Consider the following 23,981-nt stretch of genomic DNA (forward strand, 5'->3'; position numbering starts at 1 on the left):
TTCGGCCTTGATAAGCGTCTCCCATGGAAACTCGAGCTTCTCCTCACCTCCAAACGCGGCCATTAGAGGCTTCTAATTGCAGCCTCTGCCCGTCCCCTCACTCTCTCCACCTCTCCTTCCAGCAGATAATTATCCCTCTCCGCTCCGGCTGGATGAAGGGGAGATGATTCTGATTTTCCGCCGTGTAGTAAACATTTGCGGTGATTAAGCCCGAATCGCTTCTTTTATTTCAAATCTCTGGCTGATCCGGAGAAGTGGACTGTGGTCGTCCTCGCTCTCTCGGAACCCCTCTTTGCTGCCGAATCCCGGCGGAATTCCTCTTCGCCGGGTGCTCATCGCGTTCCTCTGCTGTTTATTTTATCAGTTTGTCCCCCCTGTCTTCACCCAGTCCTGTCTGTAAAGACTTAATAACCTGGACCGACAGAACCTTGTCTGTGGTGACGCGCATTAGAAACCCCCCCTCCAGCCTTCAGTCAATCACCTGGCCCGTAAAAGTGCCTTCTGTCAGTAGGAGCGGGGTAGGCGGAGCTGGAGGTGAAGGATGCTGGGCCTCTTCATTATTCATCGTCCCGGGGGTCGATAAACACGTAGGTTTTATATCAGTATAATAGCAGCGTAAATCCCTGCTGGAGCTCCAGGCATCTTCAGCCCAAGGAGCTTCTCGGCTACATTATGAGGCCTAAGCGCTTTTTCCGTCCAGGGGGATTTACTGCAAAGGATTATGGGGAGGGGGCAGGGAGGAGGGGTCATCACTGGGCTGACCTCTAGAGAACCACTCTGGGCATCAGACTCTCGTCTATAATGCTGACTGGGTGGCTTTTACAGATAACTTTAATATAGTATGTGTGTGTGTGTGTGTGTGTGTGTGTGTGTGTGTGTGTGTGTGTGTGTGTGTGTGTGTGTGTGTTTAACAGAGAGTGTGTGAGCCAGTGTGTTTGTGTAGGTTTTATGGTGAGAGTAAATTGCCTGTGTGTGTGTAGCCCGGTACATTATTTTTTTCAAATGGTTTGATTAAAATGATCCAAAATGTTTTAGCTCAGTTATAAAGCAAACATCCTGTATTTTGTAACCCAGACCGGCATATTATCACCTTCTGATGAAGGTACAGTTAGGATCCCTTCTTCTCCCCCCTGGGCAGGAGTGTCCACAGCTGCTGCCCGCTGAGCGGATCCTGGTGCCCGTCAACGTGGTGAAACCCATCACCCTGAGGGCCAAGAACCTGCCCCAGCCCCAGTCCGGCCAGCGTGGCTACGAGTGTCTGCTGACCATCCAGGGTGTGGAGCAGAGGGTACCTGCCCTCCGCTTTAACAGCTCCAGCGTGCAGTGCCAGAACACCTCGGTCAGTGTGTGTGTGTGTGATAGTTGTTTGTGCCGTTTCTGTCTTAATTTCAGTTTTATTCAAGTCTTTGCGTCCAGCTGTCATTTTAGTCTTTATTAGTCTTTATAACTTCCACACTTGTTTTAGTGTAGTTTTTCCCAGACATCTGATAACCTAGTACCATATATCTATAACAAGCCACCATATATCTATAACCAACCACTATATATCTATTACCCACCACAATATATCTATAACCAACCACCATATATCTAAAACCCACCACCATATATCTATAAGCAACCACCATATATCTATAACCTGCCACCATATATCTATAATTGGCCACCATATATCTATATAACCTACCACCATATATCTATAACCCGCCACCATATATCTATAACCAACCACCATATATCTATAATTCGCCACCATATATCTATATAACCGGCCACCATATATCTATAAGCAACCACCATATATCTATAACCCACCACCATATATCTGTAACTAACCACCATATATCTATAATCCGCCACCAAATATCTATATAATCCGCCACCATATATCAACAACCCGCCACCATATATCTTTATATCCATATATCCACATATGGTCCATCACTCACTCCTTCACAAGGCTGTTTTCCCTGTGTGCAGAAAGGCTCAACATGTGGGCGTGTCAAAGCCCTGTATTTTTGGGCTTAATAAGAGATAAATGTTGTTGTTCAGGAAGTTTTACGGAACTCTTCTCCTCTCAGTACTCGTATGACGGGATGGACGCCAGCAGTCTCCCGGTGGACCTGACGGTCATCTGGAATGGTGACTTCAGCATCGATAACCCCGCCGAAAACAAAGGTGAGGCCCCTGATCTCGGCTGCGGCGTTGCCCTTGGAGACGGTCACCATGGCAACAAGCTGGCAGCATGCATCCCCTGATGCCTCAGCGTCGCTATCCCAATATCGGTTTTCTCTATCGGTTCCTCGTGGTTCTGTTCAGTTTCGTTTTATCGCTCCCTATCGACGAGGTCAGACAGACGTACAGCCAGCCAGGAGCCTTCTTTCCCCCGTGATGTGGCCATTATCCACAGCAAATCATGTGACCAGCTGGGGTCCAGGTATAAGATATATACTAACATGTGATAATGGCCAAAGGACAAGGACAGAATATGCAGAGTAATGTGTGTTTGAGACGCTTTAAATGCAGAGTGAATAAGCGTCTTTAATGTTATAAAGTCTGAGTGCTCTCAGGAGATAATTTGATGAAAGACTGAAAGAAGCATCTAATGGTAATTAAAAAAGCGAACACCTGTTTGGTTGCCATGGAGATCTTCGAAGGACACATGAAAAGAGTTAAAAAGAAGCGGAGACGGAGAAGGAATGTGAAGAGAAGGTGTCCCTCACTTTTGTTAAATGACCCGGTTGAGAATGAGAAGTGGCAGTAGAAGGTTCTTTCTTCTTCTTGTGTTTTTTAGTCCACCTGTACAAATGTGACGCTCGGCGCGAGAGCTGCGGTCTCTGCCTGAAGGCCGACCCGCTGTTCGGATGTGTTTGGTGTAAAGGGGACAACCGCTGTACCCTGAAGCAGCACTGCCCCCACCCTGAGAGCCAGTGGCTGGAGCACAACGGCCTCAATAGCAAGTGCACCAACCCCCACATCACCAAGGTGAGTCCCCACCTGCCTACAGGTCCACTTTCAGCTGAACTTCACGCGTCGGTCCTGGAGAAAAGCTGAGATGAAAACGCAGGAGAAGCCATAAGAGAGAGAGAAGCTTGAGGCAGATGGAGATAGGTGCTGAAGAGGAGATAAGGGAGGAAGGATGGATTTCCCTCAGTCTCTGGAGTCTCCTGAGGAGTGATGGATCCTGTCTCCAGGAGGGCAGGTCCTTTATTCTCACTCTCTGGGTTGGATGGGATGTCTTTGTTTCATGTCTTTGTTAACTGGGCTCCTCATGATTGACGGGTTCTTTGACCTCTGAGCCGGTCAGTGTTTCTGCCGGCTGGTGCTACAACATATGGAAGCCCTCACAGTCATAAATTCATAGATCCCAGCCGCTGGCTTCAAATGCACTTCATTACGGTGACATGCTGGATGAAGTATTTTTACTCGCAGGAGAAGTGGATGGTGATTAAGTGTTTTCCTCCAACAACCGTCAATTAGCTTGTCAAAGTCACAAATCTAATCAGCTGCTCGTTCCCTAATGAAAAGAGACCTAACTCTCTCTCTCTCTCTCTCTGTCTCACTCTCTCTCTCTGACCATGTTTGTGGACATCGAGGGGGTGTGAGGGGTTTTTGTGCACGCTTAGCTTTGGAACTTACTGCTTTCCCGGTTTGTGGGATGTCTATGGTTGTATTACCTGCTTTCACACTGTGTGGTTTTCTCAGTTTTTTTTTTATTAATTTTATTTTATTTGACTTTTGTCTTTTGTAACATGACGGGTTTTTAATAAAGCGGTTTCTCTCTCGCTCAACACACTCTCTGTCTCTCTCCCACATGAGATATGGGACATGAGGCATGTTTATGGCTCTGGACGTGGTTAGGACTAATTCAGCATTGTTCCCTCTGTACAGATAATTACGACCAATGACCTATAGAAATCAGCTCCATGTTGTATGTATTGATGACCTATGACCTTACAACACCGCTATCATTTCTCCAGTGACGTGTTAATTCTCTCTGGGGTCAGAGGGCTTATTGTCCTGGATCCCTAGTGATTCCATGGTGTAGCAAAGACAAATGAGAGAATGTCCCATTTCTGGCAGCAATAGGTCTGTAATGACCCTCTGGGACGGACCACCCTGGTGAGCTGCTCTACCAGCCACAGGTCATTGTGGAGGATAATCTGCATCTTCAGCTTGACTCTGGTAGATGTATTCTCCTGCACTATGAACCCAGCTGAAGGTGTACCGTGCGTGTGTGTGTGTGTGGACTTTGCAGATTACTCCACTGCGAGGGCCACGGGAGGGCGGGACTCTGGTCACCATCCGTGGGGAGAACCTGGGTCTGAGCTTCCAGGAGATCCAGGGCAACGTGAAGGTGGCGGACGTGGAGTGCACCCCAGTTCCAGACGGTTATATCCCCGCTGAGCAGTGAGTCCCATCGGCACCTTCTTCTTCCATCGTTAGATTCGTTATTCAGCATCACACAGAGCTGCTTCATTATCACAGACGTGGAGCCATCTAGAGCAGGTTCAGCTGGATATGGCTCATGTGAGGTAACCATGGTAACTGCCCAGCAATATTCATATTGAGAGAAAGAGATCACGTCAGGATAATCCTGTGGAGAAGAAGAACGAGCTTCTAAAACTTTACCGCAGCTGCAGGTTCCACCTCTTGTTCCCATTCTGCCGAAGTATCCCTCACCACCGGCGCAGAAGTTCACCGTTTTCATCGTGACGGTATATTTTTGGACCGTCGGTAAAACTCTCGACGAGCTTGGCTTGTCAGAGGAAAGTTTCTAATCCCAGGTAATTATGCGTTTTTCTGCGCCGAGGCCCCCGGGAGTCGACTGGAACTCCATCATTATTCACGCGACCTCAGGCCACCGCGCCTCCCTGCTCGCCATTCCGACGCGCCAGGCGGGATTTTCCCCCGGACGCGGCCGCCCCGATAAGCCCCTTAACGCCTGCCGAGACACTTTTCTCCAGTTTGACACCTGTCATGAAATAAAGGCGGGATTAGAGTTCCTCTTCACCTCCCGCCCGCCGCGCCGCGCCGCACCGCAATTACGAGGCGCCGCGCTGCATTGTGTCGGCCGCATCCATGAATATTAATGTGTGTTCGCAGGATCGTGTGCGAAATGGGGAAGGCGGAGCGCAGCCAGTTCGCCGGCGGCGTGCAGGTGTGTGTGGGGGAGTGCCAGCCGGAGTTCATGACCAAAACCACCAAGTACTACTACTTTGTGGTGAGTGGCCTTCCCATAATGCACCCCGCTGCTGTCTCTGTGTTTATATATGGCCTGCAGGAGCGGCGGGCGCCGTTCATCAGAAGTGGGGCGGTGCTCCCGGTGTCCCGCGGTGGACCCCGGCGTAATCATTTCCCTGTTACACGATCGATATCGCACGCGTGCAATAATGGGATTTATTACGCTGAAATGGGACCGTGGGATATTAAGGGCTGTTATTGGAGGAAGGGCTTCATTATCGCTCGGCACGAGCCGTGTTCTGCGCCCCGCGCCTGACTGATCCTAAAGTGAAGCGATTGCCATTGCGATGAGCAGCAGCGCAGCACGCGGTGCGCGCAGTGAAATGTGTCCTCCGCATTTAACCCATCACCCTTGGTGACTGGTGGATTTGTCTCGCGCAGATTCCGCGACTGCTCCATCTGACGCCCAGCCGGGGACCCGTCTCTGGGGGAACCATCGTCAACATCACCGGCAGCAACTTGGACGCCGGCAGCAACGTGTCCATCACGTTCAAGGAGCAGAAGTGCAGCTTCCACCGGTGAGGTTCTCGGCCAGCGTCACGCCCCGAGTGACATTCGGCCTCCTGGCCAGATGAATAACTTTGTGTGCGTGTGTGTGCGCAGGAGGGGGGGTCAGTGGATCACGTGTAAATCTCACGCCTCGCTGCACGGCTACGGCAACGTCACCGTGTCGGTGAGCGTAGACAAGGCCCACCTGCAGCGCGAGCTGCGGTTCGAGTACGTGGAGGACCCCACCATCACCAAACTGGAGCCGGAGTGGAGCATTTTCAGGTACCGCTGCGGGGTCCCCTACTGGCCATTCAGGGCTCAGAATTCACTGATGCAACGTCACCTGTCTGTTTCCATGACAGCGGGAACACGCCAGTGACGGTGACCGGAACCAACCTGGACATCATTCAGATTCCCCTTATCAGGGCCAAGTACAACAACCTGGAGACGGTCAACGTGAGTTCAGCCTCGGAACCGACACTGACTGGCCAGCCGCCGGACCAGAACCCCGATCCTGTCTACACAAAGAGACAGGGAACGGATCACATGACCGCCCCGCAGAAAGGCCCCACGGAGCCCAGAGGCAGACAAAAGGCAGTAATGTTATCTCCCGGCGTATCTGACAGGCGCCCATTCAACATCTGCCGCTGCGATGGGATTGGGGGCGGAGCTTCTGTAGCTGGAACCTCAGAACAGACGTTCACTTCAATAGAGCAGATGAATAAAATCATTCAGGGGTTCCAGCTTCTCATATCCCCCTTGCAGTCATGTGATCTGTTCTAATCAGGTTCTTTTGATTACACGCACACATTCTGCCACATGGTCACTGTTGCCTTCCTGGATGGTCCATCCATGGAGGTCACATGACGGAAAAACTATTTAAAAAACCAATAGAGGCAAAGTTCAGATGGATGAGATTTGAACTGATATGGTATGAATATTGAGCTTCTCCGTCTGTCCTGGGCTTCATCCTCAGACTTGCCAGGTCCTGAGTGCCACCACCATGCTCTGCCTGGCCCCGGAGCTGCCCATCAGCCTGAGTCGCCAGAAGGATGTGGTGGAACGTCCAGACGAGTTCGGCTTCATCTTAGACGACGTCCAGTCATTACTGTCCCTCAACAACACCAACTTCCTGTACTACCCCAACCCCATTTTCGAGCCTCTCAGCCCATCAGGTGTCCTGGAGCTGAAGCCAGGTTCTCCCATCATTCTAAAGGTACTGTCCTACACAGAACATCTCACCATTACTTTCTCCTGCAGAACCCTGATATAGAACACATATTAAGACCACCTGAAGGTGGCTTAAACTGATAAATGATCTAGATGCTCTGTTGATCACATCATTTACATCCTATTCTTCGTATGCTCCATGAGCCCAGCATTCTTCTGCAGCTCTTAACTACTGAGATGTTGCCTGCAGGGAAGGAACTTCCTGCCACAGACGCCCGGAGGGAACGGCAAGTTGAACTACACGGTGCTGATCGGAGAGAAGTCCTGCATCCTGACCGTGTCGGACACACAGCTGCTGTGCGAGTCGCCCAACTTGACAGGAAGACACAAGGTCCTGGTGAGTGAAACAGCCTGCTAGAACGTTCTCCTGTCCTCGTTCAGAGAAACGGGACCGATCGGCTAGGCCAAATTCAACACAGCAGCATTTGTGGTTGGACATTAGGACGCGGGGCAGACGGAGCGTCCTGCTCGGCCACCTGGACTGTTGAATGAGGAACAACAGCGAGCGGCTCGGATCCATTAGCAGCCAACACAGAGACAATAAAGCCATATGTCACTCTGCGTGTCCCATCAAGCCACGCGCTCGACTCAGACCCTCGTTAGAGATGTCATTTAGAATAGAAATAAAAACCGGCAGCCGTTCTCACGCCAGACTCTGTGTGTGTGTCTCCAGGCCCGTGTTGGGGGCATCGAGTTCTCTCCTGGCGTGGTCCACATCACCTCTGACAGCCCCCTGAGCAGCACGGCCATCATCGGCATCGCCGGCGCCGGCGCCCTCCTCATCCTCTTCATCGTGGTGGTGCTCATCGCCTACAAGCGCAAGTCCCGGGAGAGCGACCTCACGCTCAAGCGCCTGCAGATGCAGATGGACAACCTGGAGTCCCGCGTGGCCCTGGAGTGTAAAGAGGGTGAGATAACGTGCCGCTGAGGTTCTGCTTGGGAACGGTGGAACGTGTGGGTGTTGAGGAGTGTTGTGTTTTTTTTCCAGCATTTGCCGAGCTGCAGACCGACATTCATGAACTGACCAGCGACCTGGACGGAGCTGGGATTCCCTTCCTGGACTACAGGGCCTACACCATGCGGGTTCTCTTTCCTGGAATAGAGGACCACCCTGTTTTACGGGACCTGGAGGTTAGGTTTCTTAATCCCTGTTAATGTCAGTCTGATAGAACAGAGGGTTCTCACACATGCAGAGACACCAGAGACATAAAAAGTAAAAGGAGGAACACTGAGAACATCCACTTTCATTTGAGACGATGCTGAGACCCATGCGAGTTCCTCATGTTCTGACATTCATTTAATGAATTACCTTCCAGTCTGTTGTCCATCTGTGGGGTCAGGTGTCTGATGGACATACGATGTGGAACTGGGTTCTAGGTTTTGACAGCTCATGTTCAAGTTTCGCCTGCAGTGCCGGGTACCAGAGCCCGTAACGTATGGTAGAAACGGGCCACTGGCGTTCTGAAGGGGTGAGAGAACGTAAACCCCAAGTCCCAGCAGCATCAATCAAATGACGAGAACGTTCCTCGTTTCATCTCTGTAAATATAAATGAGTGCTGTTTGTGTTTCAAGCTCCGTAAACAAAAGGCAGCACTGCTAATTAGAGTCTACATGGTTCCGCGCAGGATTTTCCTTTTTAATATAATGAGCAACTCTTGCTTGCTCACTCACTCTTTCTCTCTCTCTCTCTCTCTCTCTTGTTAATAACACTAATGACATGTGACACAACTGCAGCTCGATATGAAAGTGTTATGAAGAGAAGGCAGCAGTGAGGAGTTATTTATCCCGGCGTGCAGCGGTGATGGACACGTCTAATTGAATCCCATCTTCTCCTGTCTGCCACCGTTCCACATTCCAAGAACTGAGCCGAGCTGCTACTGATGAGATTCCACCGTAATAAGCAATATTAATTATGTGTTAATTGGAATAAGCATCCCGCTCTCCATGGAAAGTCTGAAGTGAAATCAGATCTAATGGAGGCAGCAGTCAGCGCCTCTCCTGACTCCACCTCTAACTGTTATTGATGTGATGAATTCAGCCCATTATGAAGTTCTTTAAAGAGCTCTGGAGCGTTGATGACCGGCTGATTATTCAACTGAGGACGTTTGTAGTGTGTCTATGTGTGAGAGGGAGAGAGAGAGAGAGAGATGATTGATCTGTATGTATTCACTCTTCAGAGAAGCAGTAATCTGATCTGACCTGTCTGAGTACTTGGGTTCACATAATCTGGAATCTGGGGAAAGTAGTTGAATGTTGGAACATTGTCAACTGTTTGGGGAACATAGTTGAGAACTGGAGAACATTTTTGGCTGTTTGGGGAACATTGTTGACTGTTTAGGGAACATAGTTGAAGACTGGGTAACATTGTTGATTCTTTGGGGAACATAGTTGAGGACTGGGGAACATTGTAGGCTGTTTGGGGAACGTTGTAGGCTGTTTGGGGAACGTTGTAGGCTGTTTGGGAAATGTTGTTGACTGTTATGGGAACGTTGTTGACTGTTATGGGAACGTTATTGACTGTTATGGGAACGTTGTTGACTGTTATGGGAACGGTGTTGACTGGGGAACATTGTTAACTGTTTGGGGAACATAGTTGAAGACTGGGGAACATTGTAGGCTGTTTGGGGAACGTTGTTGACGGGGGAATGTTGTTGACTGTTATGGGAATGTTGTTGACAGTTTGGTGAACGTTGTTAATTGTTATGAGAATGTTGTTGACGGTTATGGGATCGTTTTTGACTGTTATGGGATCGTTGTTGACTGTTTGGGGAACGTTGTTGACTGTTTGGGGAACATAGTTGAAGACTGGGGAACATTGTAGGCTCTTTGGGGAACGTTGTTGACTGGGGAATGTTGTTGACTGTTATGGGAACGATGCTGACTGGGGAACATAGTTGAAGACTGGGTAACATTGTTGATTGTTTGGGGAACACAGTTGAGGACTGGGGAACATTGTAGGCTGTTTGGGGAACGTTGTTGACTGGGGAACGTTGTTGATTGTTATGGGGACATTGTTGACTGTTATGGGAACGTTGTTGACTGTTTGGGGAACATAGTTGAAGACTGGGGAACATTGTAGGCTGTTTGGGGAATGTTGTTGACTGGGGAATGTTGTTGACTGTTATGGGAACGTTGTTGACTGTTATGGGAACATTGTTGACTGTTATGAGAACATTGTTGACTGTTTGGGGAATGTTGTTGACTGTTATGGGAACGTTGTTGACTGTTATGGGAACGTTGTTGACTGTTTGGGGAATGTTGTTGACTGTTATGGGAACATTGTTGATTGTTTGGGGAATGTTGTTGACTGTTATGGGAATGTTGTTGACTGTTATGGGAACGTTGTTGACTGTTTGGGGAATGTTGTTGACTGTTATGGGAACATTGTTGACTGTTATGGGAACGTTGTTGAAGACTGGGGAACATTGTAGGCTGTTTGGGGAACGTTGTTGACTGGGGAATGTTGTTGACTGTTATGGGAACATTGTTGACTGTTATGGGAACGTTGTTGACAGTTATGGGAACGTTGTTGACTGTTTGGGGAATGTTGTTGACTGGGGAATGTTGTTGACTGTTATGGGAACGTTGTTGACTGTTATGGGAACGTTGTTGACTGTTTGGGGAATGTTGTTGACTGTTATGGGAACATTGTTGATTGTTTGGGGAATGTTGTTGACTGTTATGGGAATGTTGTTGACTGTTATGGGAACGTTGTTGACTGTTTGGGGAATGTTGTTGACTGTTATGGGAACATTGTTGACTGTTATGGGAACGTTGTTGAAGACTGGGGAACATTGTAGGCTGTTTGGGGAACGTTGTTGACTGGGGAATGTTGTTGACTGTTATGGGAACATTGTTGACTGTTATGGGAACGTTGTTGACAGTTATGGGAACGTTGTTGACTGTTTGGGGAATGTTGTTGACTGGGGAATGTTGTTGACTGTTATGGGGAACGTTGTTGACTGTTATGGGAACGTTGTTGACTGTTTGGGGAATGTTGTTGACTGTTATGGGAACGTTGTTGACTGTTTGGGGAATGTTGTTGACTGTTATGGGAACGTTGTTGACTGTTATGGGAACGTTGTTGACTCTTTGGGGAACGTTGTTGACTGTTTGGGGAACATAGTTGATGTTGGAAAGTAGTAGATGACAGTTTGGAAAATATTGTCAACTGAAGGTAGTTGATGACTGTTTGGGAAGTATTACTGCCTGTTTAGGGACCATGGTTGATGGCTGTTTGGGGAACCTTGGTTGATGAATGGGGAATGATGTTGAGTGTTTGGGGAACGTAGTTGTTGACTGCAGAACGTAGTAGATGACTGTTTGGAGAATGTTGTCGAGTGTTTGGGAAAGCAGTTGATGACTGAATTTTGTTGACCGCCATATCTGCTGGTCCTCCCATAGGTTCCAGGCTACAGACAGGAGCAGGTGGAGAAGGGGCTGAAGCTCTTTGGTCAGCTGATCAACAACAAGGTGTTCCTCCTGTCCTTCATCCGCACGCTGGAGTCTCAGCGTGGGTTCTCCATGCGCGACCGTGGCAACGTGGCCTCCCTCATCATGACCGTACTGCAGAGCAAGCTGGAGTATGCCACCGATGTGCTGAAGCACCTGCTGTCCGACCTGATCCACAAAAACCTGGAGAGCAAGAACCACCCCAAACTGCTTCTGCGCAGGTACACACAAATACACATACATACACACTCTCATACGCACACCGGTCACTCTCTGCATGAATAATTGCTTTCGATGACATTGAAATGCACACTTTCTCTGACACACATGATTAAAATATAATTAGGATTAATTAGCACCAAATCCAATTATGAAAGTGGTGGAAAGCTGTGGAATGGATGGAATTCAGAAAAGCGCAATTCCCCAGGCAGTCGGCACCATGCTGAATCTCTGATGTTCCATACACACCCTTCCATCATCATGTTTTAAAGGTCCCCTAGTGTTTTTGCTTTTAGATCGTTCCTGTTGGAACCCCTAATTCAGTATCTGGAATCTCTTTCCGATATTCAGTCTTGGTGCAGAATTACAGCCACTGTGATCCAGTCCCACAATGAGATTTCCCAGGACGCACCGTTTCGGTGTCTGTGGCTTTAAATGCTAATGAGGAGGAGAGAGGCGGGACGAGTAGGAGAGTGGCCTGCAGAAGTCGAGGGGGCATTTGTGGAATTGATGTCATCCACACCATTCACCAACCACAAGGAAGGCATGTCGGTGTTTTTCAAGAAAAAACTTTAAGGAACCTACTGGTTCTTCAGAATCTTGCGTGCTGGAACAAAAAAAAAACATTTGTGCTCATTTTTTCATCCAAGCACCTGCAATGCTTTGTATGTTTTCAAACCATGATGGTTGGTGGAGTTCCTTTTTTTAAATGTGTCCTTGTGAGACACTGCAGCACAGCACATGGCGACCCAAAGAAATGTGTCCTCTGCTTTTAACCATCACCCTTGGTGAGCAGTGGGCAGCCATGACAGGCGCCCGGGGAGCAGTGTGTGGGGACGGCACCTTGGCAGACCAGGATTCGAACCGGCAAGAGCTGCCGCTCTTTGAACCAGGGATGAGACCTATCGCCATTTCTATCCACTGCAGGACCATAGACTGGCTATTAATGTTAAATGAGAAGGGAAAGGGAAATTTTCATGATAGGAGACCTTTAAAGACTGATGTCAGGAGAATGTGAAATAGTGATCTTTCCCTCCAGCTCCGTTGTCACTACCACACTTCTCTCCAGACTGTGGCTGTGTGGGTCACAGTGAAACCCGTGTGACAGGCACCACACAGCTACAATTTTTCAAAAACACGTCAGACGTTTAACGCAACCACGCAACCAATTTCATAGGTGAGGTTGTTAGAAAAGTTGATCGTTTCAGACGGTAAAGAAATGACATCAGTGTTAAAAGTGTATAAATGAGCTGTTGAATAATTTTCTTTTCAATTGTAGAAAGATAACTGTAATGATGCCCTTGATAACAGGACTGATGAACTAAGATTAATTAGGGCACACAGAAGTAAACAAAGGGAGTCCCCCTGACCTCCACCACTGTCTCCATCAGACATCAGTGCGAGTAGAGAAGGACAAGTAAGACATTAATAATCCCTATTGCCAAACAATGAAAAATGCCTCTTTTATTCTGTATATGTGTCCCTCGCCCGTATCCCAGCATGCAGTGCAGGTGTTCAGCCTGTAATGCCAACTTGTCAGCAGTAGTTCTAGAAACGTCTCTCTTTGTCGGGGAAGGAGAAGCGTCCCTGGCGGCGTCTCAGCAGCAGCAGCAGCTTCTCCCTCCGTTTCCAAGAAACTGCACCCACCATCTCCCGTCCCCATCTGTCCAGCCCTGTCTCAAACACACACATGGACATGCACACACACACACACACACACACACACACACACATGCGCGCGAGCTAGATGCTAGATAACTAACGAGAGACTTCCACAACCATCTGCCACATTCCTGCGCTCCTCTCCATCTTGTTGATTTGCTGCTTCAGGTTCTCGTCTGCTTCGTCGTCTCTTTCGCTAGAACCGCGTCTTACGGCGCACTGCTCATTTTATTACAAAACACTCACACACACACCTATTTACTAATGTATGCGCCGGTACACAGTCCCTCCCTCCGCTGGCCCCACAGCGTGAGGAATCGGGACGATTTTCTCGCCGTGGGGCCGAGTGGGAAATTGAAATCGTTTCTGCCCCCCACCCGCTGCGCCTGGTAAGGACCCCAGAGGAGAACGAACCCTCACCTGCTCCGAGGAGAGGAACACTATATGGGTATTTAATCAGGACGTCTGGACAGGGACCCGTCTGGGGCCGTAACTGGCACCCGGCGACGTGCCCTTTACCCCCCCGTACCCACAGAGCGACTGTAACGCGTGATGGACGAGAGAAATGGAGGTGCTGAGATAAAAAGCCCAATTATAGCCAGACACAAAGAGAAGTCAGACAGGATCCATTTACACCCGGCCACACCCACCCATCCCCACCCGATGTGATCCATTTCTGTATAATCCAGGACTGGGGACACACGTCCCACCAGAGACATGAAAGGAAAGATGAAACGTGACCCCTGTTGACCTTCCTTCACGGCCACTTTTTGGGCGGGTGGAGGTTGGTATTGTGTGGTGGAGGAAGTTAATCCGCTCCAGGTGCGGTGCCAACTCTGGCACAGTGGGAGGTGGCAGCTCCATCCCACCCCGCCCGACCCCCCGAAGCTCCCAAAGCTCCACTGCTGCAGCTCTGATGGGCAGGTGGCATCTGGGACACACACAGAGACACACACACACAATGTCCTAATCCTGAAATATTGATGCCTGTAGGTGAGCGTGGCTGGTGGATGTGGGGAAGATTACCTTCACCCCGCCGCATGGACCTAAACGTAGCCCCGCCCACGGGTGTTGGACGATGTCTGATGTGTAGCCCTCACTCTTTTATCATGGAAATGCAGAGAACCGTAATCCTGTATGATCTGAGATGAACACGGCTGGTTGGACAGTTTATGTGTGTGTGTGTGTGTGTGTGTACCAGGTGAGTAATGAGATCTGTGTTATTACACACACTCTGCCTCCACTGACATCAATCCTGCGGGGTCATATAAAGGCCTTTAATTGTTCGGTATTAGACACTGCGCGGACGACCGGTTGTGCGACGACAGCAGGCTGCTGATTGGCTGTTGAGCTGGATGGAGCCTCCAGTCATTATGTTCTCCGCACAAAAGTCCCTTTCATTTCCAACAGCATCGTTTGTCGTATGAATTTTTTATGATGGTTCTAATCAAGCTTCCCCCCTCTCTGTCATCATCGACAGAACGGAGTCAGTGGCGGAGAAGATGCTGACCAACTGGTTCACCTTCCTGCTCTACAAGTTCCTAAAGGTAAGGGTGACCTTTCACCTTGGATGGTAGCAACCCCTCCCAGGAAGTCTGGCTTTCTCTGGTCCACGCGAGTGGTGTGTGTTTGGGTGGGTGGGTGTGTGTGTGTGAGATTAGTATGAACAGCGGCCCTCTCCTCTCTCCTCAGAAAGCATCTAATCACTGAGAAGTGAGTTTAGAACGTCCTCCTCCTCCTCCTCCTCCTCCATCTTCTCTCATTTCGCTGCAGGTCCCCCGTCTCCTCCTTTCATCTCCACCCATCCTGAAATTAGAGCTCATGTAGAGTTTAAATGCTCTGCATGAGTGTGAAAGAGTGTGTGTGTGTGTGATGTCTGTGTCAGGCACAGAGTGCTCAGACCAACGCCCAGCAGGCCGTCAGCACACACACACACACACACACACACTCAACACTCTGGTTATACTGATCCTTGCGGCAGCAGCAGGATGAATTTGAATGATGGGACCTTCTCCTCATCTCCTCGTCTCGTTTTTGGTCCTGCAGGAATGTGCCGGCGAGCCGCTCTTCTCCCTCTTCTGCGCCATCAAGCAGCAGATGGAGAAAGGTCCCATCGACTCCATCACCGGAGAGGCGCGCTACTCGCTCAGCGAGGACAAGCTGATCCGGCAGCAGATCGACTACAAGACGCTGGTGAGACGTCTCCCCGGGTCACCGCGCCGGAGCGGGGTCTTGTGGGTAGCGCGCCACGCCGCACCGCCCCGGGCCGCTTTCATTTTACGCCCCGACAGGAACCGGGCAGGGAGGGGCGAGCGAGTCAGCGGCCCCAGGTGAACTCTGACCTGAGCGACAGCAGGCAGAAGGCGGAGCTTGCGGCTCTGCTGAGTGGGCGGGGTTAAATATGGACATATTCCATATTTAATATGGACATATTCCATATTCAAAAGGGGCTATAAAATCGTTTAAATGCTCCTCTCTCCCGGACCGTGTAATTATGTCTGCCGATGACAACGAGGATCATCATCTTCGTCACCAGAAAAGACGAATGACGAGTCTGATGACAGTAATTAGCTTGTTAACCGCAGGGAAGGTGCTGGTTTGAGATGTCAGCCCCCCGCGGCGCCCCGTCTGAATACCTTTTACGTTGCGCACAATTACAGTCGAGACTCGTTTCACCAGATTCACATCCATCACATCACTTCCTGTCTGCGTTCAGACGATTGACAGAACCGGTAATGGCGGCTCTCGGCCGTCCTTAGGAAGCGCAGAGCAGAAATGTCATTAAAAAGAAAGTGGCGCTCGTGACCGCTGTGGGGTTCTCGTGCGACAGGTGGTGAACTGCATCCACCCGGAGAACGAGAAGAGCCCCGAGATCCAGGTGAAGGTGCTCAACTGCGACACAATCAGCCAGGTGAAAGAGAAGATCCTAGATGCCATCTACAAGAACGTGCCCTACTCACACCGCCAGAAAGCCTCTGACATGGACCTGGGTAAGAAGGTCACGTTTTACATTGTTAGTTATGAAAGATTGTGGCCTGATGCACAATCCCATCATGCAGTAATGACCTCTGGCCTCTATGGAGATCAGAATGTCCCAGACCGCATATTCTCGTGGTACGTGGCCGGTGTTTTACGGATTAATATCTCTCTCGCGCTCTCGTTTTTTTTTTTTAAACTAGCGCTGAATATTTATATGCAGCGATGATTCCGGCTCCGCAAGTGTTTTAGCCTCTCGACAGGCGCTGCTGTGTGAAATTGGATGGGTGGCTTTGGGTGAGATTCGTTTGCCGTTTGAGGGCTTCCCGGAGGGCTGGGATGCGAGGGAGGAATATGAAACGTTCCGGGTCCATCGGTTCTGATGAGGACAATGTTCCTTCACGTGGTGAGAATGGGACACACAGAGCCACCTAATCCAGCGTCCCTCGGTCCTCCACCACTTACGTTTTCACTCCAGCCTACCCCGCCCATTACCTGCATCAACATTACAGTGTAATTGGAGGTGAAGAAAATATATTTGGCATATGAAAACACTAAATAAGATGCATCAGAGTTTGAAACGCTCCTCTAACTGAACAGGTGGGGGTGGCCAGGTGGGGTGGCCAATCAGATCTCACGGGTGGTGGGTAGAGCAGGTGGACACATTTCCATTTAAGGCATTTGGCAGACGCCCTTATCCAGAGCGACTTACAACTTGTTACCATGGATGAAGTGACCAGTTCTGGTTCACTAGGACCCCCAACTATGAATACAACCTTTTTATTCACTCTGTTCTAGTTTCTATAGAGAAGTCAGAAAAGAAGAAGGTTACAAGTTCATCTAAATATTCTCTAAAGAGGAAGGTCTTGAGCTGTCGTTTGAAGGTGCTCAGTGACTGAGCTGGAAGTTCATTCCACCACCGAGGGGCCAAGACGGAGAAGAGTCTAGATGAGCGTCTTCCTTTTACCTTCAGAGATGGAGGGACCAGGCGAGCAGTACTGGAGGCTCGGAGTATACGAGGTGCAGTGCGAGGTGTAATAAGGGCTGTGAGGTAGGATGGTGCTACTCCATGTTTGGCTTTGTAGGCCAGCGTCAGTATTTTGAACCTGATGCGTGCAGCTACTGGGAGCCAGTGGAGGGAACGTAGCAGAGGGGCGGTGTGGAGAACTTGGGAAGGTTGAAGATCAGTCGTGCTGCTGCATTTTGTATGAGTTGTAGACACGCCCCTGCTCCAACACAGTTGTTCTTGGACCAGATTGCAGGTAGGAATGAGGGCAACCAAGAGAACGTTAGCAGGGTGGTTTGAATGTTGTGGCTGATGGCTGTATCTTCTCGATCTGCTGTGCGTACCGCTGCGACCTTGACAAACACGCTGACACCTCCAACCAGCTCAAAGCCCAAACTTCTCCCACGGCTTCCCACAGCCACGCAGTGTGCATCTGGAAATGGGGGCAATCTCAGCTTGTTCTCCTTCCTCTCCTCCTCTGCTCTCCACCGGCTCGTGTTTGTCGACGGTGGCGGGCTGCGGCCGCAGCTCATTTGCATGTTGATGGAAAGATGCGGCGCAGGGAGAGAAATGAAACAATGAGAGGCTTTCCTGCCGATTTCTGCTGGCGGAGCTGCTCTCATCGCCCTGAGGCGCGTTCCATCATCCTCGCCATGATTTGCAGTTTCTATTTATGATCAGGATGGGAGATGGTGCGGCATCTCGCCGCTGCAGAACCAGAACAAAGATAATGTATTCGGCGAATTCAGGAGGACGTCCTTGTGCTGAGGACCCGGGGACGACCTGCAGGGGCCTCTGCAGATGAAAGAGGAAGTGGCTTTCAGCAGCGCCTGTAATCATGGCCGCCGCCGCTGGTCGATCGATCGGGTTCCCGAGCAGAGAGCGGATCGTTTACCTCCTCGCGTCTCTCCTGCTGCACGAGTTGTGGGCGTGGTTGGGTGACGTTTGACCTCGTTCTCCCTCTGGTTGTAGAGTGGCGTCAGGGGCGAGGGGCGCGGCTCATCCTGCAGGACGAGGACGTCACCACCAAGATCGAGGCCGACTGGAAGAGACTCAACATGCTCGCCCACTACCAGGTACGTTCCTCACCGACCCTCGCCTCCATGTGAACAGAGTCACCTGCAGGTCACAGGTCACATCCCAGTTGTGGGTCAGATGTGTCCTCCATGGTGGGACATGGGTTAAAGTGATTGTTTTTTGTCATTTGTCTTTGTGACACACAACAAAATGTGTCCTCTGCATTTAACCATCACCTTGGTGAGCATTGGGCAGCCATGACAGGCGGGATGTGTTGGGATGGTGCCTTCATCAAGGGGACCTCAGTGGCACCTTGTTAGTGGCCTTAGATACTAGGTCACCACTGCCCCTGTCTGCTCATGGGAGGGACTTTGTATAAATCTTGTTGAGTCTAGCAGATGTTTGATGTCTCTTTATTTAGACCAAAACAGTGATTTCGACGAGCTGCACACATGCTTTCCAGAAGATTCTGAGAGTGAATTCTGCACGCTGCTGTTCCGTCTTCTATTTAAATCTCTCCCTTCTTGTAAATATGCATCATGTCAGCTGTGGGATCAGAGTGTGTTTGCATGAGATGACAGTAGAGTGCTGTGGGGGGGGGGTCTCAGGATGTTCTTTTAAACATTTCATAGGAGGCTTTGAGGAGTAGAGAACAGGACTATTGTAGCTTTGTTGGACATAAAAGGAGCATTTGAAAGATCCTTCAGGGTAATTTTTGGTGGAAGGAGAAGCTTTTAAGGGCAAAGCCGGAAGCTGAAAGCTTCATTAGACTCTGTGAAGTGATGAATTTTGTTCTTTTCATGTATTATTATTTCAATAATGAATCTCGGTCTGAACGGACGTGGCTCTGATGGTCCTGGAGTCGCTCGTCGCTGCTGAGGGGTCCCTGTGACCTCCGACCTGTGAAATAGACTCTCACGCTGAAGCACTTCCAGGTGATTTAGGAGAGCAGGGTGACTGAGAGCAGCAGGGGGGGCTGATCTCCATCAGGACAGACAGGCGAGGCTGACGAGGGTCAGTCCAGCACGTCGGTCGGTCTGTCCGTGCTTCTGCCCGCGCGCGTTTCAGATTCTAATTCACCGCTGTTCATTACGGTGTAAATAATTTGCCGGGGAGACGCGGCGCTTGAACGAAATGTCAGAGGGAGGAGAGGACGCGCGGGGAGACGGGATTAGGAGTTGATTGGAATCGGAGATGAGATAATGAAGACGGAAGTTCATTCGGCTCCAGGGGGGGAGGGGCTTAGAGAGAGGATGTTCCGGCCAAGAACCGTCCTACCGAGCAGGCCTCTTCTTTTCTCTTCCGCCGGTCACCGCGGTATGATGCCCCTGGCTCCTGTTCTTATTCATTTTTTTCTGTTGACACTTGAATAGAGCAGAGATATGAAATTTGTTTTTTTTACCATGAATTATTATTCATTAGGATTCAAAGTTCATTTGAACCATTTTCCCTGCCGCTTCACATGAAATCCCTCAGCTCATCTTCCTCAGTTCCGGTGCCGGTAGGGGTTTATAGGTTTGGGAATTGGGCTTTGGAATAATCGGATAATATATTTGAACAAAAGAAATAAATAAAAGCCAAGCGTCCCAGACTGGATCTGAAAGATGACTTCAATTAACCCTGTCCTCGCCGCCGCCGGCACTGTGGGCCACGCTCGTCTCGGTTCACCTGCTCCCCCAGGTGTTAATTGAATCCATTTCGCCGGGTTTGATTGTGCAGGCGGTGCAGAAATAACACAAACTGACCCCCACCAGCACCACCCAATTCCACAGAGGTCCGTTCACAATCCATCACCCACCAGGGGTCACTTCAGGTTCTTCTAGTGAAAAAGCTCAGTTTCACCAGAGCGATGGACCCTACTCAACTCTATAATGTGAACGTCCTCCTCATCCACGTGTCTCTGCAGGTTCCTGATAATGCCGTGGCGGCCCTGGTGCCCAAGCAGGTGACAGCGTACAACTCGGTCAACAACTCCACCGTCTCCAGGACCTCCGCCAGTAAATATGGTAGGTGTGGTGCGTGCGGAGCCTCGACACATGTGGCTGCGGCGGCTGCTGCCAGGATTTTAATTAAAAACATGAAAAAGCAGGCAGCGTTTCCCGTATTCACAGCGGCGTCCTCTCCAATTCCCACCCTCGCCACGCCGCGCCACGCCACGCCTCAACACAAACATCAACACTTCACCTGAAGAACAGGCGCCTGAGCGCCATCAAATTCCCATCAGAAAGCACAACCCTCAGACACACACACACACATCCATTACTATGTACAACAGAAAACACGCTTTTACACATATTATATTATATTATATTATATTATATTTCTGTGTTGTGTTTATGTGTTTTAATTGTTGTGTTCCAGTCTGATGATTACGTTTCTGTGCTGTAAATTTGAGGTCTGTGCCCTTTCTGGACCGGCCTCTGTATGTTCAGCGCCGGTTCTGGGCCGGCGTCTGTATGGCCTTTGCCGGTTCTGGACCGGCCCCTGTGAGGTCTGTGCCGGTTCTGGACCGGCATCTGTATGCTCAATGCCGGTTCTGACTGTGTCTGGTTCTTTTCTCACAGAGAACATGATCAAGTACACGGGCAGCCCGGACAGCCTGCGCTCACGGACGCCCATGATCACCCCGGACCTGGAGAGCGGGGTCAAGGTCTGGCACCTGGTCAAGAACCATGAACATGGAGACCAGAAGGAGGGTGACCGCGGCAGCAAGATGGTGTCTGAGATCTACCTTACCAGGTTACTGGCCACCAAGGTGAGCACCGTGTCCCTCTCAGTCCTTTTAGGAACTCCCTGTGTCCGGAGGTTCTACCTCAGGTTCTTAGATAATCCAGGAGAGGCACCGGGTTCATGGATGTCAACACTGCACTGAGGTTCTGAAATGTCACCCACTGTGAAGTAAAAGGACCAGTCCATTTATAACGCCGAGTGGTTTTCTTTAAAGATCTTCAGAAGAGTTGGTGGGAGGGAGGAGAATGCCGGTTCTGTAGCGGCGCAGACAGCGGGTTTCGTTTTGGGATGAGATGGAGGCTTCTCAGCCACGTCCTGCTTTAAAGACTCTTGATGAAAGAATCTCGACGGAACAGAGAGCTGCTACCAGAGCCAGAACACACATACACAAACACACAACTACACACACAAGCACACACACACAGTCGTGGCCAAGAGTTTTAAGAATGACATAAATACTGGTTTTGTTGGCTGCTTGAGTGTTTTTAGATCTTTTTGTCAGTTGTTTCTGGGGTGTACTGAAGTATCATTTTATAAGTTTTAAAGGCAATTACATCAAGTTTATGCAAAGATTTGAAGTGTTGGCCCTTTTTTTCAAGACCTCAGCAATTCGCCCTGTCATGCTGTCAGTCAACTTCTGGGCCAAATCCTGACTGATGGCGACCCATTCCTTTGTTCCTTTGTCCTGTTTTTCTGTCATGGTACAGGTTTTCAGATTGTGAAATAACCTGTTCATTCTGGTGAAAAAAAACATAAAAACCTGGGGTCCCCCAGCACACGCACGCAACTATATCCTCCAATCACAGCAACGGATTAAACGCGCCACGTGGCCCTGACCACCAGTTACACCGTGTGTGGTAATTTTACGTTGTTCTTCACAGGGCACTCTGCAGAAGTTTGTGGATGACCTGTTTGAGACCATCTTCAGCACGGCCCACCGGGGCAGCGCCCTCCCATTGGCCATCAAGTACATGTTTGACTTCCTGGACGAGCAGGCAGACAAACACGGCATCCATGACCCTCACGTCCGACACACGTGGAAGAGCAACTGGTGAGAGGATCTGGCGGCACATAGGATTCCTCTGGGGTGTATGTGTGGGTGTTTGTTTTTTGGACGTCAGTTTAGCTCTTTCACACAGAACGATTTGTCTAGAGCAGGTCCTTCATGTCAACTTGACCCCCCCCAGTCCATTAAGACCAGTGAAGAGTTGTTATTCAAGAGAGGTTTATTGTCAGTACACAGTATACAGTGTCTTGAAATGCTGCTTCACACCGACCCTCTATGGTGCAACCACAAAAATATATATATTTACGTTTACAGCATTTATCAGGCGCCCTTATCCAGAGCAACTTACAATAAGTAGTGACAGGGACAGTCCCCCCCTGGAGACACTCAGGGTTAAGTGTCCTGCTCAGGGACACGATGGTCTTCTGGGTCTTCTGGTTCACAGGCGAGTGTGTTACCCACTAGGCTACTACCACCTGTGTGTTGTTGAGTTTAACAGACTTGTTGGGGATGGCGGTGAGTTGAGGGCTTTGACCGCTGACGGTGAAGGAGTCACAATCCCCACTACAGGCCTCTTGATTCGGCTGCAGGAGCCGGGTGGAAGTCTGAGGGTCTCCCTGTTAACCAGGCTGCAGATTAAGGGGGGCAGGCTAGTCCTTCACTAGCCCCACCTTCTGCTAAACTCTACTGGTGCACTGTGGGAACTGTAGTCGGGTATCGGGGGAGATTGTCAAGTTGAACTGTAAGCGCTGCGTCACGATGCAGATGTGGACGATTCTGCATCATTGCAGCACAGGGTGCTGAACGCCTGTGTGGACGCATGGTGATGCATCGATAATCGTGATGCATTGATAACCAGAATCGTGAGACCAGTGAACCTCTACTGCGGAGCGTGTAATGGTCTTCTTTCTTTGCCCTCTGTGTGTGTGCGCGTGATGCAGCCTGCCTCTGCGTTTCTGGGTGAACGTCATCAAGAACCCCCAGTTTGTGTTCGACATCCACAAGAGCAGCATCACGGACGCCTGCCTGTCGGTCGTGGCCCAGACCTTCATGGACTCCTGCTCCACATCTGAACACCGGCTGGGGAAGGACTCGCCGTCCAACAAGCTGCTCTACGCCAAGGACATCCCCAGCTATAAGAGCTGGGTGGAAAGGTGTGTGTGTGTGTGTGTGCGCGAGTGTGTGTTGTACCTGCAATTTGTAACCCAGTCGGAAATGATTCTGGAATCATTGAAATGATCCTGGAAGCTGCACATTCACACCGACGTCACACATCCAGCTGAACAGGCAGTGTGTGGAGCAGGAATAGTGTGTGTGTGTGTGTGTGTGTGTGTGTGTTGTACCTGCAATTTGTAACCCAGTCTGAAATGATTCTGTCCTGGAAGCTGCACATTCACACCAACCTCACACATCCAGCTGAACAGGCAGTATGTTGAGCAGGAATGTGTGTGTTTGTGTGTGTGTGTGTGTGTGTGTGTGTGTGTATGAATGAATTAAAAATGTAGATGCTGGGAGTAATTAGGGGCTGACAGCTGCTTCTGACAGTGACTGATTACTGTTGCTCATCCATCTTTCCTTAAACGTGACACAGCGACGCACCTCTGGGAGACGAGCTGTTTGTGTGTGTGTGTGTGTGTGTGCATGTGTGTGTGTTTGTCCTGTAAGATCCTGGTTGTGGTTGAAGGACAATCCCTCATTAAAAGTCATGGCCACTCACACGTGTGTGTGTGTGTGTGTGTGTGTGTGTGTTGCAGGTATTACTCTGACATTAATAAGATGCCGGCCATCAGTGACCAGGATATGAATGCGTACCTGGCGGAACAGTCGCGCCTCCACATGAACGAGTTCAACACCATGAGCTCCCTGAGTGAGATCTACTCCTACGTGGGGAAATACGCTGAGGAGGTGTGTGTGTGTGTGTGTGTGTGTGTGTGTGCACGTGTACCTGCA

General features: G+C 49.9%; 1 protein-coding gene across 3 annotated transcripts in view; it reads left to right on the plus strand.

Moving 5' to 3' along the window:
• The window catches only part of plxna4 (plexin A4), a 123,409-nt gene that overhangs the window by 98,269 nt on the left and 1,159 nt on the right, over positions 1–23,981 (plus strand). For all 3 annotated transcript variants that reach the window (XM_028955552.1, XM_028955551.1, XM_028955553.1), the window contains exons 10-31: positions 1,139–1,339; positions 2,082–2,178; positions 2,795–2,985; positions 4,259–4,410; positions 5,107–5,224; positions 5,626–5,762; positions 5,848–6,015; positions 6,096–6,189; positions 6,710–6,949; positions 7,154–7,300; positions 7,637–7,871; positions 7,952–8,094; positions 11,368–11,636; positions 14,777–14,843; positions 15,343–15,489; positions 16,127–16,286; positions 18,251–18,354; positions 20,202–20,301; positions 20,860–21,050; positions 21,907–22,076; positions 22,973–23,185; positions 23,786–23,936. In XM_028955552.1, coding sequence (XP_028811385.1) covers positions 1,139–1,339; positions 2,082–2,178; positions 2,795–2,985; positions 4,259–4,410; positions 5,107–5,224; positions 5,626–5,762; positions 5,848–6,015; positions 6,096–6,189; positions 6,710–6,949; positions 7,154–7,300; positions 7,637–7,871; positions 7,952–8,094; positions 11,368–11,636; positions 14,777–14,843; positions 15,343–15,489; positions 16,127–16,286; positions 18,251–18,354; positions 20,202–20,301; positions 20,860–21,050; positions 21,907–22,076; positions 22,973–23,185; positions 23,786–23,936 — 3,495 coding nt within the window. The remainder of the gene's footprint in view (positions 1–1,138; positions 1,340–2,081; positions 2,179–2,794; positions 2,986–4,258; positions 4,411–5,106; positions 5,225–5,625; positions 5,763–5,847; positions 6,016–6,095; positions 6,190–6,709; positions 6,950–7,153; positions 7,301–7,636; positions 7,872–7,951; positions 8,095–11,367; positions 11,637–14,776; positions 14,844–15,342; positions 15,490–16,126; positions 16,287–18,250; positions 18,355–20,201; positions 20,302–20,859; positions 21,051–21,906; positions 22,077–22,972; positions 23,186–23,785; positions 23,937–23,981) is intronic.

The sequence above is a fragment of the Denticeps clupeoides genome, chromosome 15 (genome assembly GCF_900700375.1).
Source record: "Denticeps clupeoides chromosome 15, fDenClu1.1, whole genome shotgun sequence".
Classification (NCBI taxonomy): Eukaryota; Metazoa; Chordata; class Actinopteri; order Clupeiformes; family Denticipitidae; genus Denticeps; species Denticeps clupeoides.